The sequence below is a fragment of the Salvia splendens genome, chromosome 13, assembly GCF_004379255.2.
Source record: "Salvia splendens isolate huo1 chromosome 13, SspV2, whole genome shotgun sequence".
NCBI lineage: Eukaryota > Viridiplantae > Streptophyta > Magnoliopsida > Lamiales > Lamiaceae > Salvia > Salvia splendens.
This window is the reverse complement of record NC_056044.1, coordinates 21,045,142-21,059,414: the sequence shown is the minus strand read 5'-3', so window position 1 is coordinate 21,059,414 and position 14,273 is coordinate 21,045,142. Positions and strand designations below refer to the sequence as shown.

Here is a 14,273-nt window from a genome sequence, read left to right as displayed (position 1 = left end):
GCACACATCTATTAGGATTTTGTTGGTTGTGGTGAATCAGCTAGATTGGGAATTGCAGCAGCTTGATGTGAAGACTGCCTTCCTAAATGGTGACCTAGAGGAGACTATCTTCATGGAACAGCCAGAGGGCTATGTGAAGATTGGAGAAGAAAGCAAGGTGTGCTTGCTACAAAAGAGTCTTTATGGTCTTAAGCAAAGTCCTAGACAGTGGAACAAGAAGTTTGATGTACAAATGAAGAAGATTGGCTTCATTAGATCAGAGTTTGATGACTGCATCTACATAAAGAAGTCAGGCAGAACTCCTATTGCCTATCTATTACTTTATGTGGATGATATGCTGCTTGCAGGACCTTCTTTGACAGAAATTCAGAAAGTTAAGGAGGATTTGAAGTCTAGCTTTGAGATGAAGGATCTGGGAGAAGCTAGGAAGATCCTAGGCATAAATATTCTGAGGGATAGAGGCTGCAAGAGGCCGTGGATGCTTCAAACTGACTACATTGAAAAGGTCTTGCAGAAATTCAAAATGGAAAATGCAAAACCTGCATCAACCCCACTGTCACAGAGCTTTAGACTATCTAAGGAGCAGGCGCCTAAAACTAAGCAAGAGGCTGAGGAAATGGAGTCTGTCCCCTATGCTAGTGTGGTTGGAAGTGTTATGTACACAATGATATGTACCAGACCAGACCTTGCTCATGCAATTTCAGTGGCTAGTAGATACATGGCTGACCCGGGGAAGGAGCATTGGAATGCCCTTAAGTGGATTCTGAGGTACATGAAATCAACCAGTGGCTGGGGAGTTGTTTTCAATAGCTGGGAAGGTGAATCTGAGGAGGTTGTTCAGGGCTACTGTGATGCAGACTTTGCTGCAAACTTGGACAACAGAAAGTCCCAAACAGGCTACCTTTTCACCATGTTTGGAACTGTGATCAGCTGGAAATCAGGTTTACAAAGTGTTGTTTCTCTCTCAACAACAGAATCAGAGTATATGGCTCACACTGCAGCTGTACATGAGAGTTTTTGGATCCAGGGAGTGATTTCTGAATTTGGTTTTAACCAAAAGACAATGGTGATTCATTGTGATAGTAGTTCAGCTATGTGCTTGGCTAAACATCAGTTTTTCCATGAGAGGAGCAAGCACATAGACATAAGACTACATTTTATTAGAGATGAGATTGAAAGAGGGAGAGTGAAAGTGGTAAAGATTAGCACCTTGCACAATCCAGCAGATATGCTAACTAAATCTCTAAGTAGAGATAAGTTTGATCATTGTAAGGAATTGATCAACGTTTGCTGTAAGAACTGAAGTGAGCCCTCAGGTGGAGAATTGTAATAATAGAGTGCTCATTTCAGTTGTAAGAAGAAGGCAGAAGAAGTAAGAAGAAGGCTGATGAAGAAGGAAGAAGAGTTTGAAGAACTAGCCGTTGGAAAGTTAGTTAGGTTGTTGTAAAGAGCAGTTGACAGCTCTTGGTTTCTTGTTTCTTGTTTTCATTCAGTTAGTAGCAGTTACTACTTCTTGTATTAGCTTAAATAGAGCAGTTGCTCGTGTATGTAGATTAGAGATTGATATTCATTCAATAAAATAGATTCCATTTTCTCCAAGAAATCGCCTACTTCCAATACTAGAGTGTAGTGTGTGTTTTCTGCATAAGTGTGTGAGTACTTCACATTACAGTGAGTGTGTGTGATCTATTCAAGAGTGTGTAAGCCTTGTGTGTTAATCCTAACAATTATGTATCAAGATTGCTACAGAGGTTCAATATGAGCAATGTTAAGGAAGCAGCAACTCCACTAGCCCAGCATTTCAAGCTATCTAAAGATCAGAGGCCTAAAACAGAAGCTGAAGCTGCAGAAATGCAAAAAATTTCATATGCTAACGTCATTGGAGGAATAATGTATGCTATGATCTCAACAAGGACGGATGTGGCTCAATCTGTGAGTGTGACCAACAGATACATGTCCAATCATGGAAGGGAGCATTGGTGTGCATTGAAATGGCTGATGAGATACTTGAAGAGAGCTGGGGACTTTGGTATTCTGTTTAGAGAAGATGATGAGTATAAGGGAGATGTTATAGTTGGTTTTTGTGACTCTGATTTTGCAGGTAATCTTGATAATAGAAGGTCACAATCCGGGTACATCTTCACTATGTTTGGAGCAGCTATTAGCTGGAAATCAAGTCTCCAAAGTGTAGTTGCTTTGTCGACTATTGAGGCTGAATTCATGGCGCTGACTGCAACGGTGAAGGAAAGCTATTGGATAAAGAGGATTGCTGGAGATTTTGGTTGTGAAATGGATGCTATTTCAATCGGCTGTGATAACAACAGCGCGATTTGCTTGGCAAAACATAAGGTATATCATGAAAGGAGTAAACATATAGATGTCCGTTTACACTTCATCAGAGAAGGGATAGAGAAAGGAAGTGTGAGGGTGTTCAAGGTTCACACGGATGACAATCCCGCCGATATGTTAACAAAGCCTCTACTGAGAGAGAAGTTTGATCTATGCAAGAAATTGGTAAGTGTTTGCAGGCTGAAGTCTGAGTAAGCTTTGATCAATCAAGGTGGAGGATTGTTGTTGTGTGTGATTGATCTACAAGTAATTGAGCTTGATTGAGCTCACGAGCTGGAAAGGGAATGAAGAAGGCTTCGAGGTTCAGCAGCCGTCGGATCTCATTTAGATTAGTTAGCTCTAATCTTGACCGTTGATTGTACTAGCCGTTAGATTCAATAAATAGGCTGTTAGTTAGTTAGTTTGTTCATTCTTTTCTCACTTTGTATACAGCTCGATTCAGAGATTGATTCAATAAGATTTCCACATTTTTCTCTCAAATCAAAGTGTTCTTCAATTCTTAGTTTTCAGAATCAGATTCATAACAATTATAATGATACTAGTGTTAATGATGATGATATAAATTGTAAATAATGACGAAAAATGAAATAGTTCATATTCTTTGGGGACGGAGAGAGTATTTATTTTCAATATATATTAGTTTTTTAACTAAAAGATTTATAATTCGACTCTTTATTGAAATATATATTTTCTTTCTTTATTTATTTTATCCATTGATATTAGTTCTTTATCAAATTATACCCTTAAAAATATTATATAAAATCTAATATCTTAACAATTTAGATATAATCCTACCTCCATCCTAAAAAATAAGGACATTTGGGACGGTACGAGAATTAATGTATAATTGGTAAAGTCAGAGAGATGGAGAGAAGTGTAGTTTAAATAGTTTTAGTGGATAACCCACATTATTATTAGTGTCTAATGGTGAATCCTAAGAAGAAGAAGAAAGGTGGTAAAAGAAAACGAGGGAGCCGAAGCTGAGCGGCGCCCCACATTTTCAGGGGAGTCGGGCCGGAAATTTTGAAGAATAGAACTTTCCGCACCTTCTATAGTGAAAAATATCAAACGACGTTTCTCTTCCTAGACATTTCTCTTAATTCCATAAATGCGAGAATACATAAACCCCTCAACAACTTCCTCATCTGCCGTTTGTCAATTCCAAGACAAAAGGCATGAAATGGGATTATGGGACTCGTCTCTCTTTGCAATCGGCTGGCATAGAGATCTCAAATCGAAGTAAATTGACATATACATCATCATTCCAGTCCTCAACAGTAGGATGCCAAAAATCTTGATTGAATTTGGCATTTTTGGGAGTTTTTGACCAAAAATTTGATTTTCAAAGCGTTGGGCACTCAGAAGGTGAGAGTAGTGTATCCTCGTTTTTGTAGTTCACTCTTATTTTCTCATATTCAGTTACTTGAAATGATATTTCAAATTTATGTTGTAAATTTATCCAAAATAAATAAATAAAATTTATGTCAAATCATCTTTCTCTTTCTGACATCCTTATATTTAATTGGTTTGTGCATAAAAAGGATAAAAATTATTATTTATTGGATAAATTTAAAATATCATTTAAGTATTCAAATATGAGGAAAATGTCATATTTAGAGTACATGGTAGAAAATCCAGAAAAATATCATACTCCATTTGTCCTACCGAAGATGGCCTACTTTATTTTTTAGTCATGTAACTCATTACTAAAAATAAAAATCTCTTTATCTTCTATTTAACACACAAAATAAAAATACATAAAAATTCGTGCCGCTTAAAAAATGGTCATCTTTCTTGAGACGAAGGGAATATTTAGTAGAGATGGATTAGGAATTGGCATAGGTGATCCTTTTATCCGCCAAAAATTGTCAAAAAGTAGTATACTACTTCCTCCGTCTCATAATATATGTCGCACTTTTCTTTTTAGTTTGTACCACAAAAGATGTCATATATTTTTTTAAAAAAAGGTTATCCCTCACATTAAAATATTTTCTCAAGTCACTTGACACACAAAACAACGTCTACTCCTAAAATGTGGTGTCATTTATTTTGAAACGGAGGGAGTACATACAAATTCTCCACAAATTATTCATTAGAGCATCAGCAGTGGCGCGAAATTCCCGGCGGAATTCCCAAAATCACCTCCTGCCACGTCATACGGACTTCCCACTGCACTGCCACGTCATAAGGACTTTCCACTGCACAGTGGCGGACATCCCAAGTACTTCCCACAATTAAAAAAACCACAAATTCACAAATTAAACAATTTCCGGAATTAAACAATTTACGGAATTAAAATTTTGACACAAATAGGGAAAAAAATTCCATTAAATAAAAAAAGAAAAGTACATTTCACCAAATTAAAAAATATATTTCAATAATTAAAAACTACATCAACGACGACCCCTCCGCTACCACACTTCTTCAATAATATCGTTCTGGAGCCGAACATGAGCTTGTCTTTGGCGCATGTCGGCAAATGCACGGACTCGATCGACATCGTCATGGGGTATCCCCATGCGTACATTGCTAGTGGCCACGCTGTGGCTTGGACCCGCAGCACCAGCATCATCATTGGTCCAATCAGTCAGTGTTGGACCTTCATCCTCGACAATTATGTTGTGCATGATAATACATGCGTATATTATGTCGGCGATGCTGTCAACATACCACAGCCGTGTTGGACCCTTCACTGCCGCCCATCGAGCCTGGAGCACACCAAATGCCCACTCCACATCTTTGCGCGCTGCCTCCTGGCGACCCGCAAAATATAACTTCTTTTCATCTGCTGGGCATCTGACCGTCTTCACAAAGACGGGCAACATATGGCATATCTCATCCGCCAAATAATAGCTCAAATTGTGCTGGTTGCCGTTGGCGATGAAGTTGACGGCCGGACCAACGCCCATGCACTGCTCGTTGAAAATGGGCGACGACTGGAGGACGTTGATGTCGGTGTTAGATCCGGCTACTCCAAAATAGGCATGTCAAATCCACAGCCGATAGTCAGCTACCACTTCAAGGATCATAGTAGGATTCTTGGCCTTGAAACCAGTAGTGTACATCTCTTTCCAGGCAGCGGGGCAGTTCTTCCATTCCCAGTGCATACAATCTATGCTGCCTAACATCCCCGGAAACCCGTGCTGATTCTCGTGCATATCCAGCAGAGCCTGACAATCTTCGGGGGTAGGCCTCCGAAGATACCTATCCCCTAATATCTCCCTAACGCCCTGACAAAAATACTTCAAGCAATCGCGGGCAGTCGTCTCGCCGATGTGGAGGTACTCGTCGAACATGTCGGCCGCGCCTTCGTATGCCAGCTGCCTGATTGCGACAGTGCACTTCTGAATCGGCGTGTGGTCGGGTTTACCAGCAGCATCCTCCTGCACCCTGAAATACCCGTATCGACGCTCCAAAGTGCCCACGATACGCAGAAAGAGCGGACGATGCATCCTAAACCGTCGCCGGAACAGGTTCTCCCCAAACCGTGGCTCCGACGAAAAGTAATCCTCATACAACCGAGCGTGGGCAGCGAGGTGGTCCCGGGGTATTATAGTTCGACGATGGATGGGTCGAGGTACCGCTGGCGCCAAGGCCGCTTGTTCCTCCCTCTCCGCTGATTCCCGCACACGTGCATGAATCAGACGCATCATGTGTTCATAATGCCCACCACTACCACTACCAGTCATTCTGGATATATAAAAGAAATATAGAGAGAGATACTCGTTAATACAAGTAGTGCGAATGAAATGAAGTTCAACGGGACGTATTTATAGAAATTAAAAAAAATATTTATTAATGCAATAAACGGGAATTCCGCGCGGACGTCCGTGAGAGTCAACGCAATGACAGACGTCCGCGCGGTGTCGCGACGAAATTCCGCGGAACTATGGTGTCCTCGACGGAATTCCGTATCCGTGCATACCATACACAATGGCGGACGTCCGCCGCAGAATTCCGGTCCGCCGGTCGAAATTCCGCCGGGACGGACGTCATTGCTGATGCTTTTACTAAAACATCATGCACCGTTTTAGACGTGTAGATCTAGATCAGCTGAATTTATAATCGCATTTTATAGATTTCCATTTTCTGTCGCTATAATTTGAAGTTTCACAATCTTTTGTCGTCAGTCCATACAGTCTTCAGAGCTCAGAATAAATCGCCCAAAACTCCTCACTTTTAATTTCGACTATCCAATTTCGTCCCAATTCTTTGATTTATCTCTATCCAACAAGTAAGATTATCGTTCTTTGTGTTTCGAATATGCCGAAAAGTGAATTGCATTCGTGTTTCGTCATCTGTTATCTAATTGCAATTGTTTGTAGTGGATTTATTGGAAACAAATACGATTTTAAAAAACAATTAATCTTGCGGCTAGAGTAATATGTTGCATATTTTGAGATATCGATTTGAATTTTCTGTGTATTTTGAGGATGGCTGGTGAGTTTTGTAGGTTTTGTTGAATTCTGCTAGATTGTGACTAAGCGTTGACTCTGTGTGTGTGTGAATGAGTGGAAATTAACAAATGTATATGCAATTTACCCCAATTTCGTTGCTCGTGGACGAGGAGAATCGTCAAGATTGAATTTTTTTATTTATCTATTGATTTTTGAACTAAGATTCTGTTCTATCTATAGTGAAAATCCGATAGTACTATGGCTTCTCTTCTCTCAAGCACTACATATGTGGCTCGATTATTTCTACATCTGATCCGCTTATGCTCTTCTCTGTTTCTTTTTCACTGAATATAGATTTGTGATCAGAAACTGCAGGCGTTTTGAGGAATGAGTATGGAGGCTAATCACCCCTACGTGCCAAGAGATCTAAAGTTGCCTGGCTACGAGCCCGTTTTCCTCTCTCAGTCGACCATCCTTGCTGTCTATGGTGCCGCATCTCTGTTGGTGGTCTCCTTAATGTGGCTCTTATCTGGTAATCCCCTTGACTGCTTCGACATAGTTGAAAGTTAAGACAGTGCATCAAAATTTGGTACCTGCACCGATCATGTTGCTTGGTTTCTCTCTCATTTGTGATTAATGATTGTGTTGTTTGTATTGTGCTATCTTGCAATATGCTGTTCTTTTTTGTTTCATAGTAATAAAAGCAATGGATTGAGTCATACTCTACTTCCATAGACAGTTGGATATCCTCTCTTTTCTATTGATTAATCATAGTCTGATTTGTATATTACTATACTATGTTAGTGAAATCAGAGCTATCTTGATGATTATCAATTGTTTTACTTGCTCAAGGGCGGATTCATAAGATCTCTAAAGTCGATAGGATACTGATGTGCTGGTGGATATTCACTGGTCTCACACACATCATCCTCGAGGGCTACTTTGCCTTTACTCCCGATTTTTACAAAGTGAATACTCCACACTACCTTGCAGAAGTCTGTAAGTCCACCATACCAATTAATGGATTCTTTATCGTCACTCTTCTGGTTGAACACTCACATATGACTGTTTCTAGGGAAAGAGTACAGTAAAGGCGACTCAAGATATGTTGGCCGGGATTCTGCTGTTGTTGCCGTTGAAGGGATCACAGCTGCTATTGAGGGTCCAGCATGTCTCCTTGTAGTGTAGGCACAATGCAAAAACTATGTTTTCCATCAAATTTGACATCCGAGTTTTTGTAATATTTATCTTTACTTTTGCAGGTACGCCATTGCAAAGAAGAAGTCATACAGCTACGTACTCCAACTATCAATCTGCCTTGGCCAGCTATACGGGTGTCTCGTGTATTTTGCAACGGCTATCTTGGAGGGAGACAACTTTGCAACGAGTATGTTCTATTACTACGCATATTATGTCTTTGCTAATATGTGGTGGGTTTTTATCCCGGGTGCCATTGCTGCTCGTTGCTGGAAAAAGATATGTGCGGGATGCCATGTTCAAGAACAGAAGAAGAGCAAAACCCGTTGAAATTGAGGATTTTATTGATCTTTGCTTATATCTATTCTGTCTGGGCAAGAACTGCTAACCTAGCTTGACTATTTTAATGTGATAATTTCATTGGTGAAATGAAAAGATTTTATTTTTGAACATCATTTCATTTTGAAGAATTCCTGAAACCTCTTTTAGGTCATCAATTTTCTTTCTTGTGTGATCACTTGCTCCTTAAGAAGTCTCTATATCTATCTCAATTTATAATCCAAAGATTGCTATACGAAAAATGTGAAAAAATAATAAAAAGATTACTGTTTTGAAATGATCGCTGTACGAAAAATGTGAAGAAATGAAGTTGTAATAGAAAGATGGGGAAGGATGTTTTGAGGATTTTTTGACCAATCTCCACAATCATTTGGAATGAATCATGACGCAAAACTTCCAAGAAAAGGGAATAGAAGAAGGATCTAAAATCAAAACCAAAATCCTGTATGATTCTTGCAAATACGACACAACAGGGTTATATTAAACATTTGAAGTTTGAACACAATAAGGCAGAAGAGTGAGAAGGAAAACAACCAATCCATATTAAACTGGTGACTATGTATGTAATCAGAACAGAACAGAACATATGGATGTGATTTCACCATCCATATTTTCCTTGTGTTTGAGCTTTGGTGAGGAACCCTCTCGAGCGCCTCTCCGCGAGCTCTGTCTCTTTCTGCCGCATGTCGAAGTACAACGACCCGATCTGATGCTTCCGCTTATGCAACTTTGTCGGCTTGCCTTTGGTAGATGCAGGCTGCAAGAATGCCAAAAATGGATATTTCAATTAAAGCATAAAGTTTCGCAATTGTTCGCACCAATCAAAACACAAACTCTACTTGAACAGCACAACCAATTGTTCAAATCTTAGCCATAGATGATGTTCGTTGTTTTCCTACATTTGCAGTTTCAATCCCAGCAAGAAGTGCACAAACTCTTTTTCAAATAGCATAACAATTGCTCAAGTAATACATGAAAAACAGATCTTGCTGAGAGAAATCAAAATCAACATTAACCATAACTGTTGAATTCCTTTCCTAAGTTTGGATTTTCGATACTAACAAGAATCAAGAACAAAATCTACCTAAAACGGCACAGTATACCTAAACAATATCAATATTAAGCAGAACTATCCATTCCTTTCTTTTCCTAAGTTTTGAATTTCTGTACACCACAACAAATAATTTTAGGAAACCTAAGGATCCAATCTTGGCAGAGAGTAATCAATCAAAGCCAACCGACTTCTCCCTTCCTAAATTCCAAATTTAAGTCTACAAATCATGAACCAATTGTCTCAAGACCACACAAATTTGATAGGATTGAACAGAAGAAGGAAAATTATACCTGGTATGCAGGGCCAAATGCAATCCCAGTACTCTTAACCTGATCTTCCCTCGGCCGATTTTTCATCAACTCATCCTGGTTCACCTCAATTATCTCTGGTGGAATATCCTTCCTGCCCCTTTTTCCAAGAACTTGGAATGCATCCTCAACCACCCCCCGTGCCTCAGGCAATGCAGTCGAATTTCCCCAATTATTCTCATACTGCAAATTATTACCGTATTCACCATAATTCGAGTAATCTACATGCCCCTGGGGGTATGAGCAATCAACACCTTCATATGATACTGAATTATGGTTTACACCGGCATCAATTTCAGCTGTGCTAGAATCGGTCGAAGCACCACCATAAGCAGCATAATACGCATAGTTTTCACCACCTGAACTAGTTGAATGATCATAAATGCCATAGTTTACTGAATCTGGATTAGAATCAGCACCATTTTCAGTGCCATTATCACTATAATTAGCGTAATTCGCGTCATTTGAGTGATTAGGGTTCGCATCAGCATCACTTCCAGTACTCACATTGGTTGCCGGAGAGCTAGTGTCGAGCATCGATCGCCGGCCCATACCCGAAGCAGAAGGCATAACGCCCAATGTAGCTGAATGCTTTGGCGCCGGGATGCTGGACAGGAACGACATCGCAGAGGTGGTGGATATCTTCTCCCTCGATGTCTTCTTTTTTCTCTCTTCTTCACCCTTATCATCGTCATCGTCGTCATCTTCATCAAGACTACGCAAATACGGGTTCGTAATCATTGGAGGCTTGAATTGAACAACCTTCTTAGCTGCGGAAGAAGTCGCCGACGACTTGGGGACGGGAAGAGACGAGAATAAGGAAGAAGACGAAGACGAAGACTTAGGTTTCGTATTTTCCATGATTTCTCCATCAATTCGATGCTCAGCTCCTGATTGGGGCTTAGGGTTAGGGAAAGATTGGGATTTGGGCGGTGGGAGTGAATTGAAGAAGGATGATTTGGGCGGCGGGAGAGAATTGAAGATTCCGCCGCGTTTTGGGGAGGATTCTGTTACAGATTTAGCTGGCTTCATCGGAGGCGGTTGTTCTTTGTCGTCCTCCTCATCGGAGGAGGCGTAATTTCCTAGCAAATCCATCGGAAAAATCACGATATCGCAGAGGAGAAGATTGGTGAATTACGAATCAAAAGGGATTTGTGTACGGCATTTGATTCGATTTGGGGAAAAATATTTATTCAATTGGCCTAAGAGCATCTACATCCAACTGCATGGAATTGGACTCGGACCCATTTTTATTCATTTCTTTTAGCATAGAAATAGACTCGGACCCACTTTTATTCATTTTTTACTCCATATTCTTTGGCAAAAGCACAACACTCACATTCATACTCTTCGGCAAGAGTATGCTCAAGGGTCCCACCATTCTATTATTCAACCTAAATAAAAACATTTCCACAATATTAAAATGCATTAAAAATACCTGAAATACTATTACAAATTACTAAAAATTAAAAATTACATAATTAAAATTCTAAAAAATTAAAATTAAAATTACATAATTAAAATCCTAAAAAATTAAAATTACATAAATAAAAGCATACAAATTAAAAATTACATAATTAAATCCTAAATAATACATCCGTGGAAATTCAAAGAAGACTAGCCCGATGGTGATATCCCCAATTGAGCTCGAAAAGCTCGTATCATTGCGTGATGTGAATCAAGTTGCTCGGGAGTCATCCAAGACGTATCGGCCATATTGATTTGACCCAAAAGGATCCACAAAGAGTTAGTGAGAGGTGGAGGTGGCACAAAAGGAGCGGGAGGTCACGGTGCGGCTGGGGTCGCGGCGACGGCGTTGGCCGTCACCTGTTTTCTTCATTGCGGCTGGCGTTGGGAACTGCTCGGGCCGGTGTCGGGGCTACCCAAGTGAGCTCCGGCAAGCTGGCTAGCCACCTCATCCTCGCCGGCGTCGGATAGGGATACCGACCTCGACCGTTTGCCGGAAGAGCTGGAGGAGGATGCAATACCTCCATTATACTTCGGATGATTACGCACCCCATGCCAAGCGTTGAGATGCTTGAATGGTTTGTACTTAATTGATTGGTAGGTCGACATGACAGCCGTGATGATGTCAACCTCGTTCGTGCCGCTCCCCGTCGACCGCTTTTGGATTTCATTGTTGGCTCTTCCGATGGCATTGCGCACCATACTCTCATTGCGCTCGATGGTGTCATCTGGTCAGGTGGCATTGTACCGCCAAGAGATGCGCCACCAAAACCTGTCCCCGGATTAGTTCGTGCCGGTTTACGCATCTTCGGAGACAGCCAAATAGGCTTTGAATAAATTCTCCATCTCCCCAGGAGTGTATGGGGTGCTGACGTTGGAGTCACCGTCGGTACTGCCACGAGTACGAACACGGACACTACGAGGACGAGGAGGCACTCCGGAACCGCCCTCCGGTGGCGTCGGGTCGCTCCCTCCCAAGCTTTGTTCGGGAGCCCACCCGTATTGCCCCTCGGGGGCATCTTGCTCGTCCACCGAGTAAGGCCGGTAGCAACCCGGAATATGCGAACGTTGGGTTTGAGGAGGGGACGAGAAATCCGTATCCGGATTAGGGAATTGCGATGAACCAAACCATTCGCGGTTCCATCCGCGGGAGTCGGAGGGGTGATCGCCGGAGACGGTCATTTTATGCAATAGTGAAAGAGTGAGAATTTAGATGAGAATTGTATGAGAGAATTGATAAGAGTAGTATTTTGTGTAGTGTGGTGTAAAAATTTTTGTGTGGAAATGGAGGTATTTATAGACGAAAATGTGAATTTTGGGATAAAAACAATGAAAAATAAATTAAAATTGGAGAAAAAACGGATATATTTGATTGGGAAGTGGGAAAATAATTTTTTATTTTAAAATCGATTTTTTAATATTTTTTGAATTTTTTTAAAAAAAGGAAAATGCCAACGACATTGTCGTTGGCCAATCAGAACGCGACACGTCAGCCTGCTCAACGGCACGGCGGTGCTCGATGCATCGAGCAGGGCCGTGCCAGCGGCAAGAGCACAACGGCAAGCAGCTGCATGTCGCACCGTCAGCACAGTGGCCTGTCTTGGCATCGAGCACCGATGCAGGTGCTCTAAGGCCTTATTATTGCAGTAATATTTTTTAAATTGCACAAATTAGAGTGTGAGTTACTTTTTGTTTAGCATCCTCAATAACCTAAAAAAATCCAACTGAATCACGAAGCATGCAATAATTTAAATATAAAAAATTATAAAATTAAATATTAAAAAATAATAATACTACTCAAAACATCAAGGCCATGTTTGGTTGGCGGGAAAGTAAAGTTGGTAAGGAAAATGATTCATGGGAAAATGATTCCCGGGAATATGATTTCTAATAACTTTACTTTCCTGTGTTTGGAAAATATCAAGATTTGAAAGTATATATTTGATTTAAACACTAAACTAAAAATATACTTATCATTTTTTATTTATAAAATATAATAATACATATTATTTAATAAATTATTTATTACAAATGATAATAATTATATTATTTTATTTATTATTACGATGGATAGTTTAAATATGGATTATACATCATAATATATAATAATATAATAATAAATAAGATTATTATTATTATTATTATTATTATCATTATATTTACTTAATTTTTAATTGAATAAATTTTAAAATTTAAAATTTCACTACAATTTTATTTTTAATTACTAATTTATAAATTAATAATTATTATATTATTATATAATTATAATTATATTTAATTATTTAATAAATTATTATTATTATGATAATAAAAATAAAAATAAATATTAATAATATAGTTATAATTATGATAATTTGAATTATAGTTATTTATTATCCTGAAATTAAGTATGGTTTATACTTTTAAATTATTTTTAAAACATTGTAATAAATAATAACAATAATGATGATGATGATGATAATAATAATAATAATAATAATAATAATAATAATAATAATAATAATAATAATAATAATAATAATAATAATAATAATAATAATAATAATAATAATAATAATAATAATAATAATAATAATAATAAATTGTACTATATTGCATTAAATATATAAGAATCCTAAAACTGGGAAAAAGAATACCTAAGAAAAGTTAGGATTCAGAATCCTGGAAAGTTGTACTAACTTTCTTTGTTTCAGGATTTTGATTACTTTCCCAGTTTGATTAAAAACGGAAACAAACACAGGAATTTAAAATTTAAGGAATCAGATTACTTTCCCAGACAGAATCCTGGCAACCAAACATGGCCCAAGGGTTACATGTCCAAATTTCTTGGAAGAAGAATGTGGATCCAGGAGAAATGAGTGATAAATAGAGAAATTAAGTGTGTAAGTTTGGATGTGAAAAATGGATAAAAAAAGGAGTATTTATAGATGGAATTGGGGTATTTAAAATTTTTTAAAAAGCAACAAAAAAAAAATGAAACTTACGTCCGGCCGCCAGCGTTTCAACTATGGGTGAGCATTCAGGTTTCGGTTCGGTTTTTTGCCCAAATCGAACCAAATCCGAAAAACTGAATTTAGTTCAAAACTCAAACCGAGCCGAAACCGAAAAATCGAAAATCGAACTTCAAAAACCGAATAAAGCTGAAAAAACCGAAATTATAAG

At 38.9% G+C, this 14,273-nt stretch overlaps 2 protein-coding genes across 4 annotated transcripts; one reads left to right on the top strand and one right to left on the bottom strand.

Moving 5' to 3' along the window:
* The first annotated feature begins 6,416 nt into the window (after positions 1–6,416).
* Positions 6,417–8,398, top strand: LOC121760196 (probable 3-beta-hydroxysteroid-Delta(8),Delta(7)-isomerase). 3 transcript variants are annotated; one of them, XM_042155839.1, is made up of 5 exons: positions 6,417–6,583; positions 7,122–7,278; positions 7,599–7,745; positions 7,822–7,930; positions 8,009–8,398. In XM_042155839.1, the coding sequence occupies exons 2-5, from the start codon at positions 7,134–7,136 to the stop codon at positions 8,271–8,273; spliced, it is 666 nt and encodes a 221-aa protein (XP_042011773.1). In that variant the 5' UTR covers positions 6,417–6,583; positions 7,122–7,133; the 3' UTR covers positions 8,274–8,398. The 3 variants fall into 3 exon arrangements, with proteins under 3 accessions (XP_042011773.1, XP_042011772.1, XP_042011771.1); XM_042155838.1 differs by having other exon boundaries at positions 6,418–6,583; positions 7,101–7,278; XM_042155837.1 differs by having other exon boundaries at positions 6,419–6,583; positions 7,113–7,278.
* A 307-nt stretch (positions 8,399–8,705) lies between these two features.
* LOC121762532 (probable serine/threonine-protein kinase samkC) lies at positions 8,706–10,830 on the bottom strand. The gene is made up of 2 exons (XM_042158439.1): positions 9,627–10,830; positions 8,706–9,039 (listed from the first exon to the last, which is right to left on the bottom strand). The coding sequence occupies exons 1-2, from the start codon at positions 10,737–10,739 to the stop codon at positions 8,881–8,883; spliced, it is 1,272 nt and encodes a 423-aa protein (XP_042014373.1). The 5' UTR covers positions 10,740–10,830; the 3' UTR covers positions 8,706–8,880.
* Positions 10,831–14,273: the final 3,443 nt, after the last annotated feature.